General features: G+C 49.5%; 4 protein-coding genes across 4 annotated transcripts in view; 2 read left to right on the top strand and 2 right to left on the bottom strand.

Moving 5' to 3' along the window:
- The window catches only part of LOC137801980 (immunoglobulin-like domain-containing receptor 1), a 7,799-nt gene extending 2,771 nt beyond the window's left edge, over positions 1 to 5,028 (top strand). The window contains exons 4-9 of the mRNA XM_068599467.1: positions 261 to 380; positions 1,306 to 1,452; positions 2,322 to 2,435; positions 2,526 to 2,707; positions 3,460 to 4,092; positions 4,224 to 5,028. Coding sequence (XP_068455568.1) covers positions 261 to 380; positions 1,306 to 1,452; positions 2,322 to 2,435; positions 2,526 to 2,707; positions 3,460 to 4,092; positions 4,224 to 4,262 — 1,235 coding nt within the window. The 3' untranslated portion in view covers positions 4,263 to 5,028. The remainder of the gene's footprint in view (positions 1 to 260; positions 381 to 1,305; positions 1,453 to 2,321; positions 2,436 to 2,525; positions 2,708 to 3,459; positions 4,093 to 4,223) is intronic.
- A 1,839-nt stretch (positions 5,029 to 6,867) lies between these two features.
- tmem39a (transmembrane protein 39A) lies at positions 6,868 to 15,814 on the top strand. The gene is made up of 9 exons (XM_068599475.1): positions 6,868 to 7,144; positions 12,567 to 12,774; positions 12,866 to 13,088; positions 13,496 to 13,579; positions 13,701 to 13,858; positions 14,334 to 14,724; positions 14,804 to 14,991; positions 15,111 to 15,231; positions 15,501 to 15,814. The coding sequence occupies exons 2-9, from the start codon at positions 12,662 to 12,664 to the stop codon at positions 15,738 to 15,740; spliced, it is 1,518 nt and encodes a 505-aa protein (XP_068455576.1). The 5' UTR covers positions 6,868 to 7,144; positions 12,567 to 12,661; the 3' UTR covers positions 15,741 to 15,814.
- Positions 15,815 to 19,032: 3,218 nt separating this feature from the next.
- Positions 19,033 to 20,892, bottom strand: LOC137801966 (serine protease 23-like). The gene is made up of 2 exons (XM_068599446.1): positions 20,721 to 20,892; positions 19,033 to 20,206 (listed from the first exon to the last, which is right to left on the bottom strand). Exons 1-2 carry the CDS (start codon positions 20,729 to 20,731, stop codon positions 19,033 to 19,035), a joined length of 1,185 nt encoding a protein of 394 aa, XP_068455547.1. The 5' UTR covers positions 20,732 to 20,892.
- An 831-nt stretch (positions 20,893 to 21,723) lies between these two features.
- On the bottom strand, positions 21,724 to 22,623 carry LOC137801940 (uncharacterized). Its single transcript, XM_068599392.1, has one exon. It carries the CDS (start codon positions 22,621 to 22,623, stop codon positions 21,724 to 21,726), a length of 900 nt encoding a protein of 299 aa, XP_068455493.1.
- Between the last annotated feature and the right edge of the window lie 476 nt (positions 22,624 to 23,099).

Here is a 23,099-nt window from a genome sequence, read left to right as displayed (position 1 = left end):
CTGGGGGTTTCCATGGTTCAAGGTTTTCTTCCTGTTTTACGGCTCTGACCCGTCAGAGGAGTCTGAACTTCTGCCACATAGTTTTTAATAAAATGGTGACAGGAGGTTTCATGATATCAGATGTTTTACACACTAAACGTCTCATGAAGGACCTAATCAATAAGCCACCGATTAATCAATACTGAAACCACTCGTCAGCAGATAATTGTTTACACTTTAACTCTGTGTGTGTGTGTGTGTGTGTGTGTGTGTGTGTGTAGACGCTGACCTGGTGATCACTGAGGTCATGTGGTGGGATAACGGCGTCTACTTCTGCGCTGTGGACGCTAACGGAGACACATCAGGAGACTCTGACAAAGAAATCAAGCTCATCGTTTACCGTAAGAAACACACTCCAAGACAAGTGTGTAGTGTGTAATGTGTGTGTGTGTAATGTGTGTGTAGTAAGTGTGTTATGTGTGTGTAATAAGTGTGTTATGTGTGTGTAGTAAGTGTGTTATGTGTGTGTAATAAGTGTGTAATGTGTGTGTAATAAGTGTGTTATGTGTGTGTAGTAAGTGTTATGTGTGTGTAGTAAGTGTGTTATGTGTGTGTAGTAAGTGTGTTATGTGTGTGTAGTAAGTGTGTTGTGTGTGTTATGTGTGTGCAGTAAGTGTGTTATGTGTGTGCAGTAAGTGTGTTATGTGTGTGTTATGTGTGTGTAGTAAGTGTGTTATGTGTGTGTAGTAAGTGTGTAATGTGTGTGTAGTAAGTGTGTAATGTGTGTGTAGTAAGTGTGTAATGTGTGTGTAGTAAGTGTGTAATGTGTGTGTAGTAAGTGTGTAATGTGTGTGCAGTAAGTGTGTTATGTGTGTGCAGTAAGTGTGTTATGTGTGTGCAGTAAGTGTGTAATGTGTGTGTAGTAAGTGTGTTATGTGTGTGTTATGTGTGTGTAGTAAGTGTGTTATGTGTGTGTAGTAAGTGTGTAGTGTGTGTGTAATAAGTGTGTAGTGTGTGTGCAGTAAGTGTGTTATGTGTGTGTAGTAAGTGTGTAATGTGTGTGTAGTAAGTGTGTTATGTGTGTGTAGTAAGTGTGTTATGTGTGTGTAGTAAGTGTGTTATGTGTGTGTAGTAAGTGTGTTATGTGTGTGCAGTAAGTGTGTTATGTGTGTGCAGTAAGTGTGTTATGTGTGTGTAGTAAGTGTGTAATGTGTGTGTAGTAAGTGTGTAATGTGTGTAATAAGTGTGTAATGTGTGTGTTGCTATATGGCTGTCACGTGACAGAGGCGTGCATGAACAAGATGTCTTCCTTCCCTCCGCTCTCAGACTGGTTGACGGTGTTGTTCATCGTCATCGGCGCGCTCCTCCTCATCCTCCTGCTCTGTATCTGCTGCTGTCAGTGCTGCCCGCAGCGATGCTGCTGCTACGTGCGCTGTCCATGCTGCCCGCAGCAGTGCTGCTGCCCAGAGAAAGGTACCACAGCTCCTCCAGCAGGGTCCAGAGGCTGCAGAGGCTGCTGGGTAAAATCCAGCCTGCTGTCAGGAACACACACTCACTCACACTCACACTCACTCACACACACACACACACACACTCACACACACTCACACTCACTCACTCACTCACTCACTCACTCTCACACACTCTCTCTCTCACACACACACACACACACACACCATGAGGCCACCTGGGAGGGAATAATCTCTCCAAATATTAGAACATGTATATTATAAGTTATTATAAAGTTACAACAATGGGTCTGGTGAATATATGTAAAATGTCATAAAATAGACGTACAAGGTTACGGAAAGCTGTGAAAGAAACATTCAAACATGTTTGAATGTCTGAAAATATTTACTAATGTGCACAAAATACATTTATTGTCCGTGAGCAACATATGAAGTAAATGACATAAATCATGTGAGGAAAGAATCAGACAAGAGAGGTGTGTGTGTGTGTGTGAGAGTGTGAGTGAGTGAGTGAGTGAGTGTGTGTGTGTGTGTGTGTGTGTGTGTGAGTGAGTGAGTTTCCAGAAGACTTGATGTGAGCTTCTCTCCTGGAGTCAGCTCCGGTCTGTAACTCTGACGTTTAGACTAACGACCGTGGAACGAACCCCTGGTGCATTGTGGGCTTTAACCTTTAGCGGCCTGCTCGCCGCTCGGTGGCGTTCATCTGGTGGTCTCCTGTCCGCTCGGTGGCGTTCATCTGGTGGTCTCCTGTCCGCTCGGTGGCGTTCATCTGGTGGTCTCCTGTCCGCTCGGTGGCGTTCATCTGGTGGTTGTGTCACACGTCAGTGAAATGATGAATATTGATGAATATTAAAGACGTTGCTCGTCTTGCAGCCATGATGCAGCATCGCATGATGAAGGAAGCGCAGCGGGCCATGCAGCCCTGGATGGGAGGACAGCCGGTGTACGGCCCCGCCTCCTCCCAGATGAACCCGCTGCTGTACTCGGGTACACACACACACACACACACACAGCGTTGCACCGTCGGCGTTCGTCCTCAAACGTCTGCACATTGATGAGTTTTGTAACGTTCTCCAGGATCAACTTCAGGGCGGAGCTACCCGATGAAGCCCATGCCCCTTCCTCCTCCTCAGTCTTCCTCTTACAGCATGCCGGCTCCCAGCGCTCACGGCACACACACACCAGCCAACTCCAACCACATGCTGGACTACCTGGAGAGCCAGGTGAGGGGGATGGACATGGCCACGCCTCTGCTGCAGGTACCAGACTGTTGAGGCTGTTTTGGTAAACTGTTGCTGCCGTTCCTTCTTCAGGTTTTTAATATCAGTTTGAGAAGCAAATAATACTCTCTCGAATATACAGAATATACATTCTGAGTTATTAAAGAAAATACATTTCATTTATTCATTTGGGCACAAAAACTACCAAACAAGTTCTTGTCAAAGCAAACCAGAAGATCCGTCTCAGGATGTTTATGTATCTAATGTGATAAACGTTGATAATTGTCTTGTGGTTATCAAGATGAAGCCAGAGGTTTATGCTCAATCACAAGTTTAATTCTAAAGACGTGACGTGTGACCAAGGTGGAGATCCACAGTGATATTAAATGATATTAAAATACCTCTTTAAAGAACATGGATCAGCTGAAGCAGTGAGCCGCTGCATTGTCTCATGATCTATTAAGTAAATTCCCCCAAGGTGATTAATAATAATAACTATGACGTACCACATGCTGTTCATCTTTCCTCCTCTTCATGTTCAGTAAGTTGTGTCCAACTATATTTTAACTCCTTTTTGTCATTTTGCAAAGCTTGAATAGTTGAATATCTCGTGTTTTGCGTGACATCTGTCAGAGCGATAGCTGTCCGTTCCTGATGAAGTGCATTTCTAGCGTTAATTAATAACAGAATATGATCTGTGCCTGCCGTGTTGAGTTGGGGCACAAAGCTCACTGAAATGTCCCCGCGGTGGTTTTAACGAGTCTTTTGGTCTTCTGGTGTCGTCCCATCAGTCGCAGCCTCCTCCCCCCCAGCACATGCATCACATGGCGTCTCACATGCAGCCCATGCCGCCTCACATGCTGCAGATGCCCCCGCCCCCCCAGCACATGCCCGTCAGCGCCCCCTTCTCCCCCGGCCCCCCCAGCATGATCTCCGCCCTCGACGACGGCCCGACAGAGCGCCGCGTCATCACGCTGCCGCCGATAAGAGAGCCGGTCCGATTCCCCCCGCCGCCCAGGACTCGGCCCCCGAGCTCCAGCGAGAGCAGCCGCAGCGGCTTCGGCCGCCGGGACGAGCGAGGGGAGGCGGGCCGGCGCCAGCCGCCTCGCGGCGTCCTCAGGAGCTACAGCGAGGAGTCGCTGGACGGCCGCCGCCAGAGCGAGCCCCGAGGAGGCATGGACCGGCCCCGCTCCCGCTCCAGAGACGACCTGTTCGACAGCAGGTCCAGAGGAAGGTACTCTCCGCCGGCATCGCGGGCCAACGGAGGAGATGCCTGGAGCTCGGATGATGAGGGCAGCAGCAGGAGAGGAGGAGGAGGAGGAGGAGGAAGGAGAGGGGGCGGAGGCTTCGTTGACAAACCTCCCAACTACACCGAGTACGAACCTGGGAAGAAGCCAGAACCACGGAGGAACGGGCAGTACTCTGTAAGACACACAATGCTTTAGCTGCCGACACCGACGCGCTCACAGCATCCAGTACACAAACGCACACATCGTCCATTCTGAAGCTAAATCCTGACTGCGAGTGAAGTGAATCTAAAGTCTGTCTCTCTCAGGCCAAGAGTTATCGCAGCGGCAGCAGCGTCGTCATCTGAGCCCTCCAGCTGTGAAACCTCAGTGTCAGGACACCACCTCGCTCTCTGCAGCTCCTGACGGCCGCTGCTGCACTTAATGCCACCATTCCATGAGTACAATGAAGCACACGTGCACTCTTTCACCACGCGTTCAGAGAAGTGGAAAGATGGCAGAAGGATCCATGAAATGTGAGCTTGAAGGCTGCAAAGCAAACGCTGACGTGAGACCCGTGTGGCAGACACACGTCTGTTATTATGTTTTAAGATATTGATGTAAGAAAGTCTGTCCTAGTGAACTTTATGTGATATGCCCTCCACCCCCACCCGCTGGTTCTTCAGTTTAATATCTGCAGGCGAGGTTGGGACTAAAAACCTGTCCAATGATGCTCATAAGTGCCTTAATGCATGTTTCTCTCATTAAAACTCAGTTTGCAGGAATTAATAATGCGCAGAGCGAGTAAACAAATTATAATTGTTAACTATTCAAACCACCTGAATGTGCAGGAATTAGTTTTTAGCTTTTAAAGATTTTTGTAAATAGTTATTTTTCATATCTCCTGTCATTTAGAATGCTGAGAAGGAAAAGGTGTGTGCCACTAGTGTTCAGATAGTGATGAGTGTTTTTAAACCTTTTGTACATAAGAACATGAAGTATTTACACTTATAAATAACTGTGTAAATATGTATTTTACTTGTGTATCACAGCTACTGTAATGTGCACAATATTAAACGCTTTGTTTGCTCTTTAGATTACGGTTGTTAAAAAGATTTACCATTTTTATTTTCAGTGTACAGTTTTGGTTATTTCCTTCCTTTTGGTGAATATTGGTCTAATACTGAAGTCAAATATCATTGATTTTAATAAACATTAATCATTTGGAACAATAAACATTTTACCTTCAAAACCTGTCTATGGATGTGATAACATTTATTTTGTCATTCATAAATATTCCACTTCAACTTTTAAAAATGATTCTAAACTAATATACTGTAAAGTAAAGAGTGTGTCTCTGCAGCCACGAGGCTGTTCAATAATGTTGTGTTATAATGAAAGGAACAGGCGTGAGATGTTGTTCAGATGTGTAAATATCAGTCTGTATGTTTCTGGTTAAGAGGAAATGAAGATGACACAGCAAGAAATGAAAAGGTTTCAGGTCCAACGATATAAAAAAAAAAAGAGTTTCATGATGATTATTAGTTTAAATGATGCAGCTGTAAAGTCACAACTCTAAGAAACAAACAGGTGAACATTCAACACGTGAACATTCAACATGTAAATATTCAACATGTGAACATTCAACATGTAAATATTCAACATGTGAACGTTCTCTCTGCAAAAGTTGACTTTGATAAAGTGAAGCAGAACAAAGTCAGAGGGTTTTTAAAATGTTTTAATGGAGAAGCAACACAAAGCTCACTGGCCGCGGCATGAGAGCACGGTGCTTCGTACCAGTGAGAGTTTAGTCATCCTACAGGTCCTTATAGAGTTGAAACCAGCTAGTACAGTGATTTCCACATAAAATGTTATTTAGCGGCTCGATCCATCCAACTGATCAGCCTCAGGTCAGGGAGGTCAGCTCGATGCATGGTACAAGTACAAGCCATGCATTTAAAATCAAGCACAAAAGCATAAACATCTAATCCAAAAAGCATGTTATCATTATGCAAATGAACATTTCAGAATAATGTATATCCATCTACTTGTGATGCATCTAAAACTCACAATAATGTATATTGTACTACTTCTATTGAATTGGTACTGTTGGTAAAGGTGGGCCTGATTATAATGACATAATGTACTTTATTTATACACTTCTGGGTAGTTGTACCTATGAGAATATATCATAGTTGATTAGCTGAGTTATATTTATATGTATAATTTACATCTATGAAGTAAAACTAAAGCTAACTGAAAAATGTACAAGTACCTCAAACGTGAATATCTCGTACAATACTTTTAAACTACGGTACACTACTTTAAGACTACAGTACAATGCTTTTAAACTACGGTACACTACTTTTAAACTACGGTACACTACTTTTAAACTACGGTACACTACTTTAAGACTACAGTACAATACTTTTAAACTACGGTACAATGCTTTTAAACTACGGTACACTACTTTAAGACTACAGTACAATGCTTTTAAACTACGGTACACTACTTTAAGACTACAGTACACTACTTTTAAACTACGGTACACTACTTTAAGACTACAGTACACTACTTTTAAACTACGGTACACTACTTTAAGACTACGGTACACTACTTTTAAACTACGGTACACTACTTTAAGACTACGGTACACTACTTTAAGACTACGGTACACTACTTTTAAACTACGGTACACTACTTTAACACTACGGTACACTACTTTTAAACTACGGTACACTACTTTAAGACTACGGTACACTACTTTTAAACTACGGTACACTACTTTAAGACTACAGTACACTACTTTTAAACTACGGTACACTACTTTAAGCCTCGTTAGTGAACCTCCAGTCAACAGCTAGCAGCTAAACACGAGCTCTGGACGCTTCACTGACTTCAGATCAGCCGCTTTGTCAAAACTGCGACTGTGCAGTGAAGTCGCGCGCTGATGACGTCACGGAGAGAGGAGGTACGGGTTTGCCACGTCGGTCTCTGTGCAGCGCATTTACACTGTTGCTCCTGAAGCCCGCGGCTAACTTTTCCGGCCGTTTCTCACGCGTTTGACCCGGAGAGAAAGCGGCCGTCCAGCAGCGCCGCGGCCGCCGTCGCCCGTCGCCTCCCCGGAGCGTTGACCCGGTTCCTGCAGCTGGAAGGCGGACAACATGCTCGGTGCTGTCTGGACTCGTCCGGCTGGAAGCCACACGACTGACTGATGCATCCTCGTTCCCTTCAGCCCAGCGTGTGTTGTGTGAGTACCGATGGCTTTGTGGTGATTAGAAGAAAAGCGAAAGTGTGTCGCTTTAAATGTGCACGCGGACAGCCGCGAGCCCACGCGTGGGTTCCAGCGTCGTTGTTGAAGTGTGTTCACAAGTTTCCGCCGTGTACAACAACGACAACGTCCTGCTGGAGTGAGAGCATGTCGAAGCAGGTCTGACACACTCCAGCACGTCCTCATGAAGTCTCCCCGAGGAAAGACGCGCAGCTCAACTCAGCTGCGTTTACTGAAACAAGCCGTTTCTTCCGCTTCTTGTCCGCTTTTTAACAGCGGGGGAAAAGTATTCAGATACTTTGAATAAAAGTACAAATACCACACTGTAGAAGTAATCCAGTACAAGTACAAATCCTGCATTCAAAACCAAACTTGCAGGTTAATATTATTGTTACATTAATGTGTGTTGCATTGTATTGCTGCAGATGTTTAAGGCAGATTGTAATATATATATATATATATATATATATATATATATATATATATATATATATATATATATATATATATATATATATATATATATCATTATGTGACATAGCCATACGCTGGTCCTGTGATGATAACCACGTATCTCTCAAGTCATGTTTTCAGGAGCTTTGTGACCATCTATACAGTAGTTTACTAAATGCACTTGGTTACATTCCACAACTGTGTTTTAACACTTTAAAAGTACTTTAGGGGAAAACTATGAACGTGTTTCTCTTCATAACATCACAACATGTCATCCTTCAATCCCTCCGCTGGAGTTAATTTCTCTAGTTCTTAGTTCCTGTTTTCACTTTTGAGTCACAGCTGTTGGTCCCTTGTGTGTTAACGGCTGCTTCCTGTTGAGCATGTCATCTTTTCTGTTGGAGCTACACACTGTGTGCTACACACTGTGTGCGACACACTGTGTGCTACACACTGTGTGTAGCACACTGTGTACTACACACCGGCCACAGAGCATGCTGCTGCCCTCTTCATCAGGTTTCATGAGGTAAAGGAAATGTTGACACACGGAGGTGGGATGTTATCTGCTTTATGTTTGGTCACTACTGATGAAGAGGGGCGGGACTACTTTCTTCTTCTTCATGTGTTTTTATGAATGCTTTTTCGACCCTGCTTGTCTCCAAGCAGGGTCGGATCATCACACTGACGTCCTGAAGGGGTCTCTGGTGATTTCCAGTGCTGGACGAGATGCTTGTTCTTGCAGCTGTGAGGCCAAAGACACTACATAGTGTTGAAGCATCGTGGTGCTGCTGCAGCATGAAGGATCTCCAGCTTCAGGTCACCAGGATCAGCGAGCAGCATTAGCTAGCTTAGCTTTGGACTGCCGACAAATTATTATTAATACATTGATCACCCTGGTTCTGCCTCAGGGAGAGACTGCTGAGGGAAAGGGTTGCTTTAGCCTATGCAGTGACTTAATGCAGCCTATGCAGTGACTTCATGCAGCCTATGCAGTGACTTCATGCAGCCTATGCAGTGACTTCATGCAGCCTATGCAGTGACTTCATGCAGCCTATGCAGTGACTTCATGCAGCCTATGTAGTGACTTTATGTAGTGACTTCATGCAGCCTATGCAGTGACTTCATGCAGCCTATGTAGTGACTTTATGTAGTGACTTCATGCAGCCTATGCAGTGACTTCATGCAGCCTATGTAGTGACTTCATGCAGCCTATGTAGTGACTTCATGCAGCCTATGTAGTGACTTTATGTAGTGACTTCATGCAGCCTATGCAGTGACTTCATGCAGCCTATGCAGTGACTTCATGTAACCTATGCAGTGACTTAATGCAGCCTATGTAGTGACTTAATGCAGCCTATGTAGTGACTTAATGCAGCCTATGTAGTGACTTAATGCAGCCTATGTAGTGACTTAATGCAGCTTATGTAGTGACTTCATGCAGCCTATGTAGTGACTTCATGCAGCCTATGTAGTGACTTCATGCAGCCTATGTAGTGACTTCATGCAGCCTATGTAGTGACTTCATGCAGCCTATGCAGTGACTTAATGCAGCCTATGTAGTGACTTCATGTAGTGACTTCATGCAGCCTATGTAGTGACTTCATGCAGCCTATGTAGTGACTTTATGTAGTGACTTCATGCAGCCTATGCAGTGACTTTATGCAGTGACTTCATGCAGCCTATGCAGTGACTTAATGCAGCCTATGTAGTGACTTAATGCAGCCTATGTAGTGAATTAATGCAGCCTATGTAGTGACTTAATGCAGCCTATGTAGTGACTTAATGCAGCCTATGTAGTGACTTCATGCAGCCTATGTGGTGACTTCATGCAGCCTATGTAGTGAATTAATGCAGCCTATGTAGTGACTTAATGCAGCCTATGTAGTGACTTAATGCAGCCTATGTAGTGACTTCATGCAGCCTATGTGGTGACTTCATGCAGCCTATGTAGTGACTTCATGCAGCCTATGTAGTGACTTCATGCAGCCCATGTAGTGACTTAATGCAGCCCATGTAGTGACTTAATGCAGCCCATGTAGTGACTTAATGCAGCCTATGTAGTGACTTAATGCAGCCCATGTAGTGACTTAATGCAGCCCATGTAGTGACTTAATGCAGCCCATGTAGTGACTTCATGCAGCCCATGTAGTGACTTAATGCAGCCCATGTAGTGACTTAATGCAGCCCATGTAGTGACTTAATGCAGCCCATGTAGTGACTTAATGCAGCCCATGTAGTGACTTCATGCAGCCCATGTAGTGACTTCATGCAGCCCATGTAGTGACTTAATGCAGCCCATGTAGTGACTTAATGCAGCCCATGTAGTGACTTAATGCAGCCCATGTAGTGACTTAATGCAGCCCATGTAGTGACTTCATGCAGCCCATGTAGTGACTTAATGCAGCCCATGTAGTGACTTAATGCAGCCCATGTAGTGACTTAATGCAGCCCATGTAGTGACTTCATGCAGCCCATGTAGTGACTTCATGCAGCCTATGTAGTGACTTCATGCAGCCTATGCAGTGTCTTAAGCCTCATGTCTGCAGCATGTGTAGTGTCGATGTCATCACTGGTTTGATGGTTTCTCTTGAGCAGAGTTTATGCTTTGCAGTTTATTTGATCATCTTTCAGTGACGTCATGGATACATATCCAGTTTATCCGGTTCGTAGTGTTCATTAGTGTCAGACTTACTTTTGGAAACATGAATAAATTGGACGTAGTTTATTTGTCCTGAAACTGTCAGATGTGTTTTACATATTAATCTGAAGGAAGAGCGTTGAATCTCCGTCATGAAGTCGTCTCATTAAAAAGCTTCTCGACCCTTTTATTCGTTTTATGTTTTACATTTTCTTACTTTGAACACTGAAACAGCTGAAAATGATGAACCAGAGCCCCAGAGCCTCTGTTGTCGTGACATCCCATAATGCTGTGACACAGTGACATCCCATAATACTGTGACAGTCACAGCTTACTGGTCTTTGCTCAACTGGTTTCACTGTCCCAGCAGCAAAGTCCCAGCAGCAAGGCTGCAGGTGCAATCAATAATAACATAATTATTGGCTGCGTACCACTTCGGTATGTCATAAAGTATCGTTCCTGCTCGCTCTCTGGCATACCTGAAAGCAGACCTGTCATTAGTGATGCTCAGGTGAGCTGACTGAGACGTGACAGGTTTGGGTGGGCGGGGCAACGAGTGACAACGCCGAGTTCCAAGTTATTGACGACTTAATGAAATATTGCTTATTAGAGTGCAACCTTTCTTCCCCTCCCTGTTTCTTTGTTTTAACACACACACACACACACACACACACACACTCTGTGAGGTGGTTGTGACTCACAAGGAGCCATCGTTAATGTTATTAATTACACCTGTGCTATTCCTGCTATAATGAGTTAATTATGGGCCCATTAATATAATGTTTTATTAATCAGTTGACGCTGATTCATCTGTTCTTGTAGTCTGAGAGGTGAAGAGGTTCGGGTGAGGAAGAGGCTCGGGTGAGGAAGAGGTTCGGGTGAGGAAGAGGTTCGGGTGAGGAAGAGGTTCGGGTGAGGAAGAGGCTCGGGTGAGGAAGAGGCTCGGGTGAGGAAGAGGCTCGGGTGAGGAAGAGGCTCGGGTGAGGAAGAGGCTCGGGTGAGGAAGAGGCTCGGGTGAGGAAGAGGCTCGGGTGAGGAAGAGGTTCGGGTGAGGAAGAGGTTCGGGTGAGGAAGAGGCTCGGGTGAGGAAGAGGTTCAGTGAGGAAGAGGCTCGGGTGAGGAAGAGGTTCAGTGAGGAAGAGGCTCGGGTGAGGAAGAGGTTCAGTCAGGAAGAGGTTCAGTGTATGGTGTCTATTGAGAGGATTCTTCCTGTTGGTCATTTCATGCAGACTTCACTCATTCACTCTCTCACTCTCTCACATGAAAGGTGAAGACATTATTCTGGTTGCATACGTTTGCTCATCAGGTGGCTGAAGTCGTTCTGTGGAGAGAAAACGAACCGTTATCTTCAGAATCAACTGTTCTTTCTTTTCATCGACTAATCTAATGAGCAAATTAAATTAAGACTCAAAATGTTGAACTTCAATTGTTTTTGAGTAAAGATCATCCTCTCACTGCAGGGCGTGTTCATCCTCTCACTGCAGGGCGTGTTCATGCTCTCACTGCAGGGCGTGTTCATCCTCTCACTGCAGGGCGTGTTCATCCTCCCACTGCAGGGCGTGTTCATCCTCTCACTGCAGGGCGTGTTCATCCTCCCACTGCAGGGCGTGTTCATCCTCTCACTGCAGGGCGTGTTCATGCTCTCACTGCAGGGCGTGTTCATCCTCTCACTGCAGGGCGTGTTCATCCTCTCACTGCAGGGCGTGTTCATGCTCCCACTGCAGGGCGTGTTCATCCTCCCACTGCAGGGCGTGTTCATGCTCTAACTGCAGGGCGTGTTCATGCTCTCACTGCAGGGCGTGTTCATGCTCTCACTGCAGGGCGTGTTCATGCTCTCACTGCAGGGCGTGTTCATCCTCTCACTGCAGGGCGTGTTCATGCTCTCACTGCAGGGCGTGTTCATGCTCTCACTGCAGGGCGTGTTCATGCTCTCACTGCAGGGCGTGTTCATCCTCTCACTGCAGGGCGTGTTCATCCTCTCACTGCAGGGCGTGTTCATCCTCTCACTGCAGGGCGTGTTCATCCTCTCACTGCAGGGCGTGTTCATGCTCTCACTGCAGGGCGTGTTCATGCTCTCACTGCAGGGCGTGTTCATGCTCTCACTGCAGGGCGTGTTCATGCTCTCACTGCAGGGCGTGTTCATGCTCTCACTGCAGGGCGTGTTCATCCTCTCACTGCAGGGCGTGTTCATGCTCTCACTGCAGGGCGTGTTCATGCTCTCACTGCAGGGCGTGTTCGTGTTTGAGCCTCAGGGTTGTTGGTTTTCAGCGCTCATGGCCGCTCCTCCTCTTCCTCCTCTTCCTCCTGCAGTGGCGTGGCGTTGCATGGTGGCTCGTTGAGGGGAGGAACCCCGGCGGCTGTTGGTTGGTGGACGGCGTCCGTGGTTGCCACGGTAACTGGCGACCATGCCAGGAGGTCGCAGGGGCCCCAGCAGACAGCAGCTGAGTCGCTCTGCGCTGCCGTCCCTGCAGACGCTGGTTGGAGGAAACCTCGGCAATGGAACGAGCCTCAGGAACAGGTGAACACACACACACACACACACACATGCTCACACACACTCACACACTCGCTCTCTGGCGGGAGATAACCGTGTGTGTGTGTGGCATCAGGAGCAGCACCGTGGTGGGTCTGTCGGCTCCGCCCCTCTCCGCCCTCATTACTCCGGAGCCGGTCCGTCACTCCAGGATCCCCGAGCTGCCGTTGGACGGCGTCCTGCTGTTTGAGTTCCTGCTGTTCCTGTACCTGCTGGTGGCCTTGTTTGTGCAGTACATGAACATCTACAGGACGGTGTGGTGGTACCCGTACAGCCACCCCGCCGCCTCCACCTCGCTGGTGAGACTCCTGCAGCCTTCTCTCTCTCACTGCTCACCAAACCAAGCTGCTCTTTTCTTCTGGGGTTTTAGACAGTGTGAGTGTTTAAATGTTTAAACACTGGACTATTTATTGTTTTCTCTTCTTTCACTTTAAGTTTCTGATGCGTAATCAGTTGGTTTTTTTCTCTGCTGCTCTATTTCAACAACAAAGATGATGCAGAAATATGTTTAAAATGTTAAGTTTTAGCATTTGTTTTGTCTCACTAGTACATTGAGAGCTCATTACAGATGTTGTTGTTCAGACTCGAGTTTATTCATCATGTGGAATAAATAATAATAATAATAATAATAATAATAATAATAATAATAATAATAAATAATGTGTCTCCATGGAAAACTCAGGTGAGCTTTGTTTCCTCTGAGCAGAACTTCCACCTGATGGACTGCCACCTGGCCGTCTTCATCACCGTCATGCTGGCCAGGAGGCTCGTGTGGACGATCGTCTCAGAGGTACACACACACACACACACACACACACACACACACACACACACACACACCTGCACAAACAATCAGCCAACCGTATCAAACCCCGTGATGTCGCCGTGGTAACGAGTGGCTCCGCCCCCAGGTGTCTCAGAGCGGCGGCGGCGGCTCGCTGCTCCGCTACGTGGTTCTGATCGCGGCGCGGCTCAGCCTGCTGACCATGTGCGGCTGGGTGCTCTGCTGGACGCTGGTCAACCTCTGCAAGAACCACTCAGTGCTCAACCTGCTGTTCCTGGGATACCCGTGAGCCTCTGAACACACACACACACACACACACACACACACACACACACACACACACACACACACACACACACACACACACACACACACGGCTGTCATATTAACACCTGACCCAGGTTACAATGGAAGAGAGAACTGGAGTCGGCAAAACATGATGAGGTGTGTGTGTGTGTGTGTGTGTGTGTGTGTGTGTGTGTGTGTGTGTGTGTGTGTGTGTGTGTGTGTGTGTGTGTGTGTGTGTGTGTGTGTGTGTGTTAGAGAGCTTTTATGCAGAAACATCAAATTTCTGTTGAATAAATAAAGTTATCGGCAATGAAGAAAAGCACAGCATGAATGATTTCTCCTGATTTCTCCCGTTTGATTCTTATTTTGTGCGCAGACCTCCTCTCGTTTCAGACATGCCCCCCCCCCCCCCCCCCATCACCCCATCCATCACTTGAAACTACAACTGGCTGCTCTGTTCTTCTTCCTCCAGGTTCGGTGTGTACGTCCCGCTGTGCTGCTTCCATCAGGAAGGAGGGAAAAGCCAAACGGCGCCGGCCGACTGCGATTACGCCTCCGAGCAGCAGCAGCAGCAGCAGCAGCAGCAGCAGCAGCAGCAGCAGCACGACCCGGCCGAGAGTCCGTTCTTTCGACCGCGAGACTTCCTCTTCCTGCTGCGGGAGAACCTCAGAGAGCAGTTCTCCAGCCCGCCGCTCATGCCGACGCACACCTGCCCACCACACACACACTCGCACACGCCAGAGCTGATCCGGGCCGAGGTGGAGGAGCTGAAGAGCGACTTCAACCGGAGGATCAAGGAGGTGCTGTTCAACTCGCTGTTCAGCGCTTACTACGTCGCCTTCCTGCCGCTCTGCTTCGTTAAGGTCGGCATCCTTTCAGTGTTTCCTGCTTCCTGGATCGTTTCAAGGCGCGTTCTTTAAAGCGCCGGCTTTGCTCCCACAGAGCACCCAGTACTACGACATGCGCTGGTCATGCGAGCATCTCATCATGGTGTGGATCAACGCGTTCGTCATGCTGATGAGTCAGCTGCTGCCCCCGAGCTACTGCGACCTGCTGCACCGCTCCGCGGGTCACCTGGGCCGCTGGCAGAAGCTGGAGCACGGCTCGTACAGCAACGCGCCGCAGCACGTGTGAGTGGCGCTCTGGGGCACGCCATGGCACACACGGGGGCGACAATGACTCGGCCAGCGGGTCGTGCTGCTGCTGCTGCTGCTGATGATGATGATGATGATGATGATCTGTGTTGCAGGTGGTCCGAAGGCACCATCTGGCCTCAGGGGGTGCTGGTGCGACACAGCCGCTCTCTGTACAAGGCAGTCGGCCCGTACAACGTCGCTCTGCCCTCCGATGTTTCCCACGCCAGGTTCTATGTGAGTATGTGTAGTGATGTGGAAACCTTTACCATGTGATGGGATGCGACACCGCCGTGGAGACCTCACCTGGACACTGCAGAGCTGGAGGCCTTCGTGGATCATCTGGTAGCTTCATCATGCGGTTTGGCTCTCCAGGTGGCACATTGCTGCTCGTGTGTTGGTCATGACAGTCACAGCAGCGTGTTGCAGAAAGAAAGGAGTAATTTGTGTTTTTTTCCCTTCTGAATGCTCCTCTCTCATCTATTTCCTGTCTGTTGGTCCTTCAGTTCCTGTTCCACAAACCATTGCGGATCCTCAACCTGCTGATCTGGATCGAGTCCAGCGTGGTTCTGTACCAGCTGTACTCTCTGCTGCGCTCCGAGCGCTGGAACCACACGCTGTCTCTGGGCCTCATTCTCTTCTGCAACTACTACGTCCTGTTCAAGCTGCTGCGGGACCGCATCGTGCTGGGGAAAGCCTACGCCGACCCGCTGGCCGCCGGCAGCCTGGGGCTCAAGGCTCAGTAGCGCCGCACAGCGGGACCTCACCCACGGACTCTGGATGCTGGAGGTCGGCTGGAGGTCGGCTGGAGGTCGGCTAGCGCTCGCGCTACGAGGCCAGACTGTGAACTCCAAATGTGTTTTGATACGGTTCTATTTTTAATGCAATGTTTATATATATATGTGTATATATACATATACATATATACATACCTATTTAAAGAATATTTTTATTTTGTATACAGTTTCGAGTTACACCGGGCATTACCACGCTGACGACGTTAGCATGTTGCGTTGATGCTAGGAGAAGTCAGGGAATGCCAGGAGGTGACTCTCACCAAAGATATTTTAAGTGCAGGTGGCCAATCACAGAGGACCAGACGAGTGACTCGGATCAGTGGGAGGAGTTACGCCTGAGATCCTGCATCCTGATTGGTTGTGCTCTGACCCCGAGGCTCTTACAGCTTTCATCTGAACCAGTAAAGAGAGACGCAGCTCTTTGGGGCCGCGCTCGGCATCTTAATCACGGTTTCACTGGTGACCTTAAAGGAAAAGTTCAACATTTTGGGGGAAATGCGCTTATTGGCTCTCAGGTGGAGAGTCCGTCCTTCAACCACGAGATCACAGCAGGCGAGGGCTTCATGCCGGCACCGAGGTTAGAAACCAGGAAACGGGGGCTTGAGCTACTCTCACCCACTGCCTCTTCACTCGTTCACTCGTTCACTTTAGTTTGTATTCACTCAGTGTCTGCTTGTTGCATCAGCAGTCCTCACAGACTTGCACCAGGGTCCCGTCCAGGGAGGCGGCTGAGATGCTTTCGGCATCAAAGCACAACCGAAAATGTAAAAAGCATCAGCAGCTCGACGCCGGCTGCTGTCATCGGGTCACACAGCCCGATCGGCCTGGTTGTTCATGAGAACGTCTGGAGGGCTGCTGCTGGGACCTGGAGATGCTTAAAGTCCACGTCCTGATGCCGTTACAGAGCGTCGGCCTCGTTTCTGTCCTTAAGGGAGGTCATCAACATTTTCTTTCTACTTTTGCTGCCTGAAGGCTCATAGATGTACCGTACACACCACGTCCATCTCTTTGTGCATCGCATGTAGTTTACGGGAAGCTGTGTGGCTAATGCTAACGGTGCTGTTGGTACGTCTACTGCCAACAGGCCAGATAGGGATCGCCCTCTCACCTGGGTTTGACAGCAAAGGCTGGAGGGTGAAGACTGCGTCTCTTCATTATCAGTTGATGTATTCTCAGTTACCAGATGGTGTTACACAGTCACCCTGCATGTTGTTAGCGTTCTGGTGAGCCACCTGGCTGCAGGCCTCTCCTCTCCAGTGGGTTCCTCTCCTCTGCGGCTGCAGTCATTCCAGTATTGAGACCTGTTGACTGTCAGTAAAGAAAACATATTTCCTGTGTTCATGAATGAGCCGCTTCAGTCGTTGTCCAGGTTGAGCGATGGGGAAACGCTTGATGAGCCAGCGCGTGCACATCAGGATCCAGCTGCTCGTCAGGAAGTGTGAGTCTCGTGGTGACGCACCGGCGCCATGAACACGCCCGTTATCCTGCTTTGTCCCTTAAATCGGTTCTCTGGTGCTTCTGTGTCGTTTCCGGTCATTTTCCACATGAATGTAGAGCCTTTGTTCAGCTGAATGTTGCCGTTGATCTGAATTGGAATGTTTTTGAAGTTGCGATTGAGCACCATGCCAGAATTTATTTTTATTTTTTATTCTTTTGTAGGTGTACTTTAGTGTCGCCCCCATCTGGATGACGCAGAGAAACTGCATTTTTAAGTTAGCTTTAAATCCTGCTTCTGTGGGCTCTCTGCGCGAGTGACTCGCTGGATCCTTCTCTGTTGTGGTGAACAAACATGTCAGCTGACTTCAGGTTCACCTCCTGACCACATTGCCCTGAGGCGTTCTTCATCTTCCTCTAGCGAAGAAGTGTTAATTAAAAACTGATTGTGTTCTTTTGTCAACTTGGGTCGCAGAGTTTGTTTTGGTGCCATCTCCCAGGATGCAACAGCCTGCTGTTGCTGGATGTGACGTGCTGGAGGAGGCTCTGCAGCTGGCCCTCGTGTTTCTGCTTTTTTACACTGTGCAGTTTACCCAGCATTTATAAAAATGCCTTTTGACATCAAAAATAAAACAAATGGTGTTTGAACAGACTGTTGTGTGAGCGATGTTTTCAGAGCAGATGCAGAAGAAACATGTGACACAGTCGCTTATTTCAAAGTATATATTTCATTAAATTTAACACAGCATTCTGGTTCCACAAATGTTTTACGAGGAATAAAAAAAGCTTGTGAAGCGGGACACCTGCAATGTCCGTCTCTGCCACCAGGTGGCGCCAAACATTAAAGCACGAGCTGACGGGGCACACTGCGAGGAAAAGCATGACGTCACGAGAGAAACCTGTGAGCACCTTTTGGTAGTTTTACATTCAAACACAAACCTCTTTTTCAGTAGAAAAAGTTCAAGAGTTTTAACAGTGAAATCTTTAGTATTAGCACAACAAAACTGTCTGGAATACAAAGTGTGTGTGTAGAAGTGTAGGGGTGTGTGTGTGTGTGTGTGTGTGTGTGTGTGTAGAAGTGTAGGTGTGTGTGTGTCTGTGTGTAAAAGTGTAGGTGTGTGTGTGTCTGTGTGTGTGTGTGTGTGTAGAAGTGTAGGTGTGTGTATGTAGAAGTGTGTGTGTCTGTGTGTAGAAGTGTAGGTGTGTGTGTGTAGAAGTGTGTGTGTGTGTGTGTGTGTGTGTGTGTGTGTGTGTGTGTGTGTGTGTGTGTGTGTGTGTGTGTGTAGAAGTGTAGGTGTGTGTGTGTGTGTGTGTGTGTCTGTGTGTAGAAGTGTAGGTGTGTGTGTGTCTGTGTGTAGAAGTGTAGGTGTGTGTGTGTCTGTGTGTAGAAGTGTAGGTGTGTGTGTGTGTGTGTGTGTGTGTGTGTGTGTGTAGAAGTGTAGGTGTGTGTGTGTGTGTGTGTGTGTGTGTAGAAGTGTAGGTGTGTGTGTGTGTGTGTGTGTAGAAGTGTAGGTGTGTGTGTGTGTGGGTGTAGAAGTGTAGGTGTGTGTGTGTCTGTGTGTAGAAGTGTAGGTGTGTGTGTGTGTGTGTGTGTGTGTGTGTGTGTAGAAGTGTAGGTGTGTGTGTGTGTGTGTGTGTGTGTGTAGAAGTGTAGGTGTGTGTGTGTGTGTGTGTGTGTGTAGAAGTGTAGGTGTGTGTGTGTGTGTGTGTGTGTGTGTCTGTGTGTAGAAGTGTAGGTGTGTGTGTGTGTGTAGGTGTGTGTGTGTGTGTGTGTGGGTGTCTGTTTGACAAAGCCCCCCCCCCCCCCTCATCCCTCCCGGCAGTCCACAAAGTTCCCTTTGATCCAGTAGCAGATCTGCGCGTACTTGAGCGCCGTGACTCTCACGGCCACGTTGAACTCGTGCGCGGCCCCGCGGCGCTCCACCCACTGGTGGCCTGAGAACACGCCGATCACCTTCCGCTCCCAGCGCCGGCGCCGGCCGTCCCACATCCGGGCGTAGACGCCGGACCCGCTGGCCCCGGGCTGGGCGTCGCAGTGCTGGTACAGCAGGTCCGACGTCTCCTCGCCGGCCCGGCAGAAGCGGTACACCAGCTTTCCGGGCCGGTCGTTGTCGAACCCGGAGAAGTGGACCCGCCGGCCGGGCAGCCTCTGGGCCGGGGGGCTGACGCCGAGCTGCATGTGGCGCCGCTTGTGGGGTTTCTTGAGCTCCAGCAGCGCGTAGTCGTAGTCCATCCCGATGTCGTTGGCGTTGCCCTTAATCCATCCTTTGGGCACGTGGGTGCGCTTGGCTCTGATCCACTGGAACTTCATCTTGTCGTCGGTCGGCGGGCCGTACCGAGCCGGGCCGCCTTCAACGTGGTTGGTGAAGTTGGAGGACGCCGGCGTGTCCCGTTGCTTGGACTTGAGGAACCCGACCCGGAGCTTCTGGGCTCCTTTCACATAGTTTTTGCCGTCGTGGACACAATGAGCGGCTGTGAGGACGTGGCGGTCCCCCACCAGCGTGCCGCTGCAGCCGGTGGACAGCTTGACCGCCACCGAAAAAGGAAACTTCAGCAGGTGGTTCTGGCCCGCGATGCTGAAGCGCCCGTCGTGGCCGAAGATCTGTCGCTTCCTCCTGACGCGGGACCGCGCTGAGCCGGCCGGACCGGTGTCGGGACTGGTTTCAGGGCCGGTGTCGGGACTGGGGTCGTAGCCGTAGATCCCGACGGCGGTCTCGGTGAGCTGCCCGTCGGCGTGCAGCGTCTCGTAGGCCAGCAGGCGCCGCAGGTCCCAGTAGCTCGGCCGCGGGGCCTTCTTGTGGCATTCCGGGTCACAGGAGGAGCTCACGTCCAAGCGGGCCGCAGACAGGAAGTGGGGGGCCGACCGGGCCTCCGTCTGCTCAGCGAGGACCACGGGGACCCGCTGGAGAACCCACTGGGGCCGGGAGGAGGAGGAGGAGGAGGACACGGGGGCGAGGAAGAGCAGGAGGAGGAAGGTGAACCTGTGGACGACAGGAGGAGCCGTCAGAGAGCCGCGCACAACATGAAGAGATCACGTGATGCTGATAAAGTGACCGGATGTCTGTCTCTCTGTGCGTGAGAAAACATTCCTGAAGCCAGCGTCATGGTTCATAATCACCACCACGGGACGGAGGAGCGTTTCAGCTTTGGCAGCTTCAACTCCTGAGAGGCAGCAGCTTGAGATGTGATGGACATTCCTGCGTGAGGGTTAAAGCCCAAAGCCCCGTGTGGCCGAGCAACGGCGACAATAGAGTTTTATTATATTATGTAAATGTCTCCCGGCTGTTTGAGACCACAATGCAGCCTCTTCATTAAGAGCCACGGCGCAGAAATAAGTTCATAAACTATCACGCACATTGCATTATTAAATAGTGAAAGTGGATAAACATGAACTCCTTGTTCCCTCTCTCCTCTCCTCTCCTCTCCTCTCTCTCCTCTCTCTCCGCCTGCTGACTCCTGGTTCCTACAGCTCGGTACCGGACAGAGGAGACTTACCGGCAGCGCATCGTGAGGCTTCAGCAGGTGAACTAAACTGATCCAGAACCAGCGGAACCGCGAATGGACTTCAACTTGCGGAGAGAAGAAGAGAACAGAAGAACCGGACTTCTTTATTTCATCCCCGCAGCCCCGTCAGCAGCATCCGCTGGGCAGCTCGCGAGCTCATCGCGCGCTCCGTCCGCGCGCACTGAGCCTCACCAGCTGAGCGCAGCGCCAGTATCTGAGCCCAGACGTCACGTGACGCGTCACCGCGCTGCTGGGATGAAACCAGCGCGACGCTCACTGTGTGACGCGTTTGTGTTCATGCACTCTGGATACCAGAGGTTTGATCATGAGTCCATTTATTATTCATCCACTAATCCATTTAAATCAATCATCCACAGAGTTTTAGAAAAGACTGAACGCATTGACATTGTGTTCTCACTGAGCTTCACTGAATTTAAAGGGTTCACAATAAGAATACTCTTTATTTATTATGAATTACTACATTATTAATGAGAGTAACTTTTGGGTTGTCAGGATGAACTCCAGCTTCATTTCTGTTGTAACGAGTGTGACCCACATTCGTTCTTCATCAACACATCTTTCATATTGATTTCATGTTCTGGTGACTGAAGAATGAAAAACATCTTCAGTTGAACATTGTTCTTCCTGGCAGAGCGTCAAATGATAATTATCTTCCCAGCATGAACATCTGAGTCTTGTTGCAGCTGCTTCTTGCTGAACAGGCTGCTCCTGTTCTTCAGCGTCAGTCTGCTGCTCGCAGGAGCTGAAGGACATGTTGAGTGTTGGGGGAAGTCCTTCAGACCCGGTTCAGTCCTCATGGAGGGTCAGTCCTCATGGAGGGTCAGTCCTGATGGAGGGTCAGTCCTGATGGAGGGTCAGTCCTGATGGAGGTTCAGTCCTGATGGAGGTTCAGTCCTCATGGAGGGTCAGTCCTGATGGAGGTTCAGTCCTGATGGAGGTTCAGTCCTCATGGAGGGTCAGTCCTGATGGAGGTTCAGTCCTGATGGAGGTTCACTCTTGATAGAGGTTCACTCCTGCGGGGTGCTGCGTAGAGGCCTGGGTGCGGGGTGCTGCGTAGAGGCCTGGGTGCGGGGTGCCTCGTAGAGGCCTGGGTGCAGGGTGCTGCGTAGAGGCCTGGGTGCGGGGTGCTGCGTAGAGGCCTTGGTGCGGGGTGCTGCGTAGAGGCCTGGGTGCAGGGTGCTGCGTAGAGGCCTGGGTGCAGGGTGCTGCGTAGAGGCCTGGATGCAGGGTGCTGCGTAGAGGCCTGGGTGCGGGGTGCTGCGTAGAGGCCTTGGTGCGGGGTGCTGCGTAGAGGCCTGGGTGCGGGGTGCTGCGTAGAGGCCTGGGTGGGGGGTGCTGCGTAGAGGCCTGGGTGCAGGGTGCTGCGTAGAGGCCTGGGTGCAGGGTGCTGCGTAGAGGCCTGGGTGCAGGGTGCTGCGCAGAGGCCTGGGTGCAGGGTGCTGCGTAGAGGCCTGGGTGCAGGGTGCTGCGTAGAGGCCTGGGTGCAGGGTGCTGCGTAGAGGCCTGGGTGCAGGGTGCTGCGTAGAGGCCTGGGTGCAGGGTGCTGCGTAGAGGCCTGGGTGCAGGGTGCTGCGTAGAGGCCTGGGTGCAGGGTGCTGCGTAGAGGCCTGGGTGCAGGGTGCTGCGTAGAGGCCTGGGTGCAGGGTGCTGCGTAGAGGCCTGGGTGCAGGGTGCTGCGTAGAGGCCTGGGTGCAGGGTGCTGCGTAGAGGCCTGGGTGCAGGGTGCTGCGTAGAGGCCTGGGTGCAGGGTGCTGCGTAGAGGCCTGGGTGCTGATGGAGACGTTTCTGTTGGTTTTAAACTCATGAAAGGACCCGTCTGTTTGGCTTTGCTGCTGTTGTCATGGAAACACACATTCCCCAGAGTGCTGTTCATGTTAATTGTTTTATTCTTCCCACTCTCCCTCTTTTTCTTTCTCTACTCCCTCTTTCATCTCTCTCTCTGTCTCTCCCCCTCTCTCTTCTGCACTGACACAATCAAGCAAGTGTGGACGACCTCATATTTAATTCCTCTCTCTCTCTCTCTCTCTCTCTCTCTCTCTCTCTCTCTCTCTCTCTCTCTCCCCCTCCCTCTCTCTCTCTTTCTCTCTCTCTCTCTCTCTCCTTCTCTCTCTCTTTCTCTCTCTCTTTCTCTCTCTCTCTCTCTCTGTCTCTGTCTCTGTCTCTCTCTCTCTCTCTCTCTCTCTCTCTCTCTCTCTCTCCCTCTCTCTCCCCCTCCCTCTCTCCCCTTCCCTCTCTCCCTCTCTCTCTCTCTCTCTCTCTCTCTCTCTCTCTCTCTCTCTCTCTCTCTCCTCTCGCTCGTCCCTACAGGCCATGAAACAGCTGTTTGGCAGAGCGTGGTAACCTCCGGCA

This window comes from Clinocottus analis, unplaced genomic scaffold (genome assembly GCF_023055335.1).
Source record: "Clinocottus analis isolate CAN_PGR_092001 unplaced genomic scaffold, fCliAna1.0.p SCAF_47, whole genome shotgun sequence".
Classification (NCBI taxonomy): Eukaryota; Metazoa; Chordata; class Actinopteri; order Perciformes; family Cottidae; genus Clinocottus; species Clinocottus analis.
Note: the sequence above shows the minus strand (reverse complement) of the source record. Positions and strands in the feature narration are given on the sequence as shown.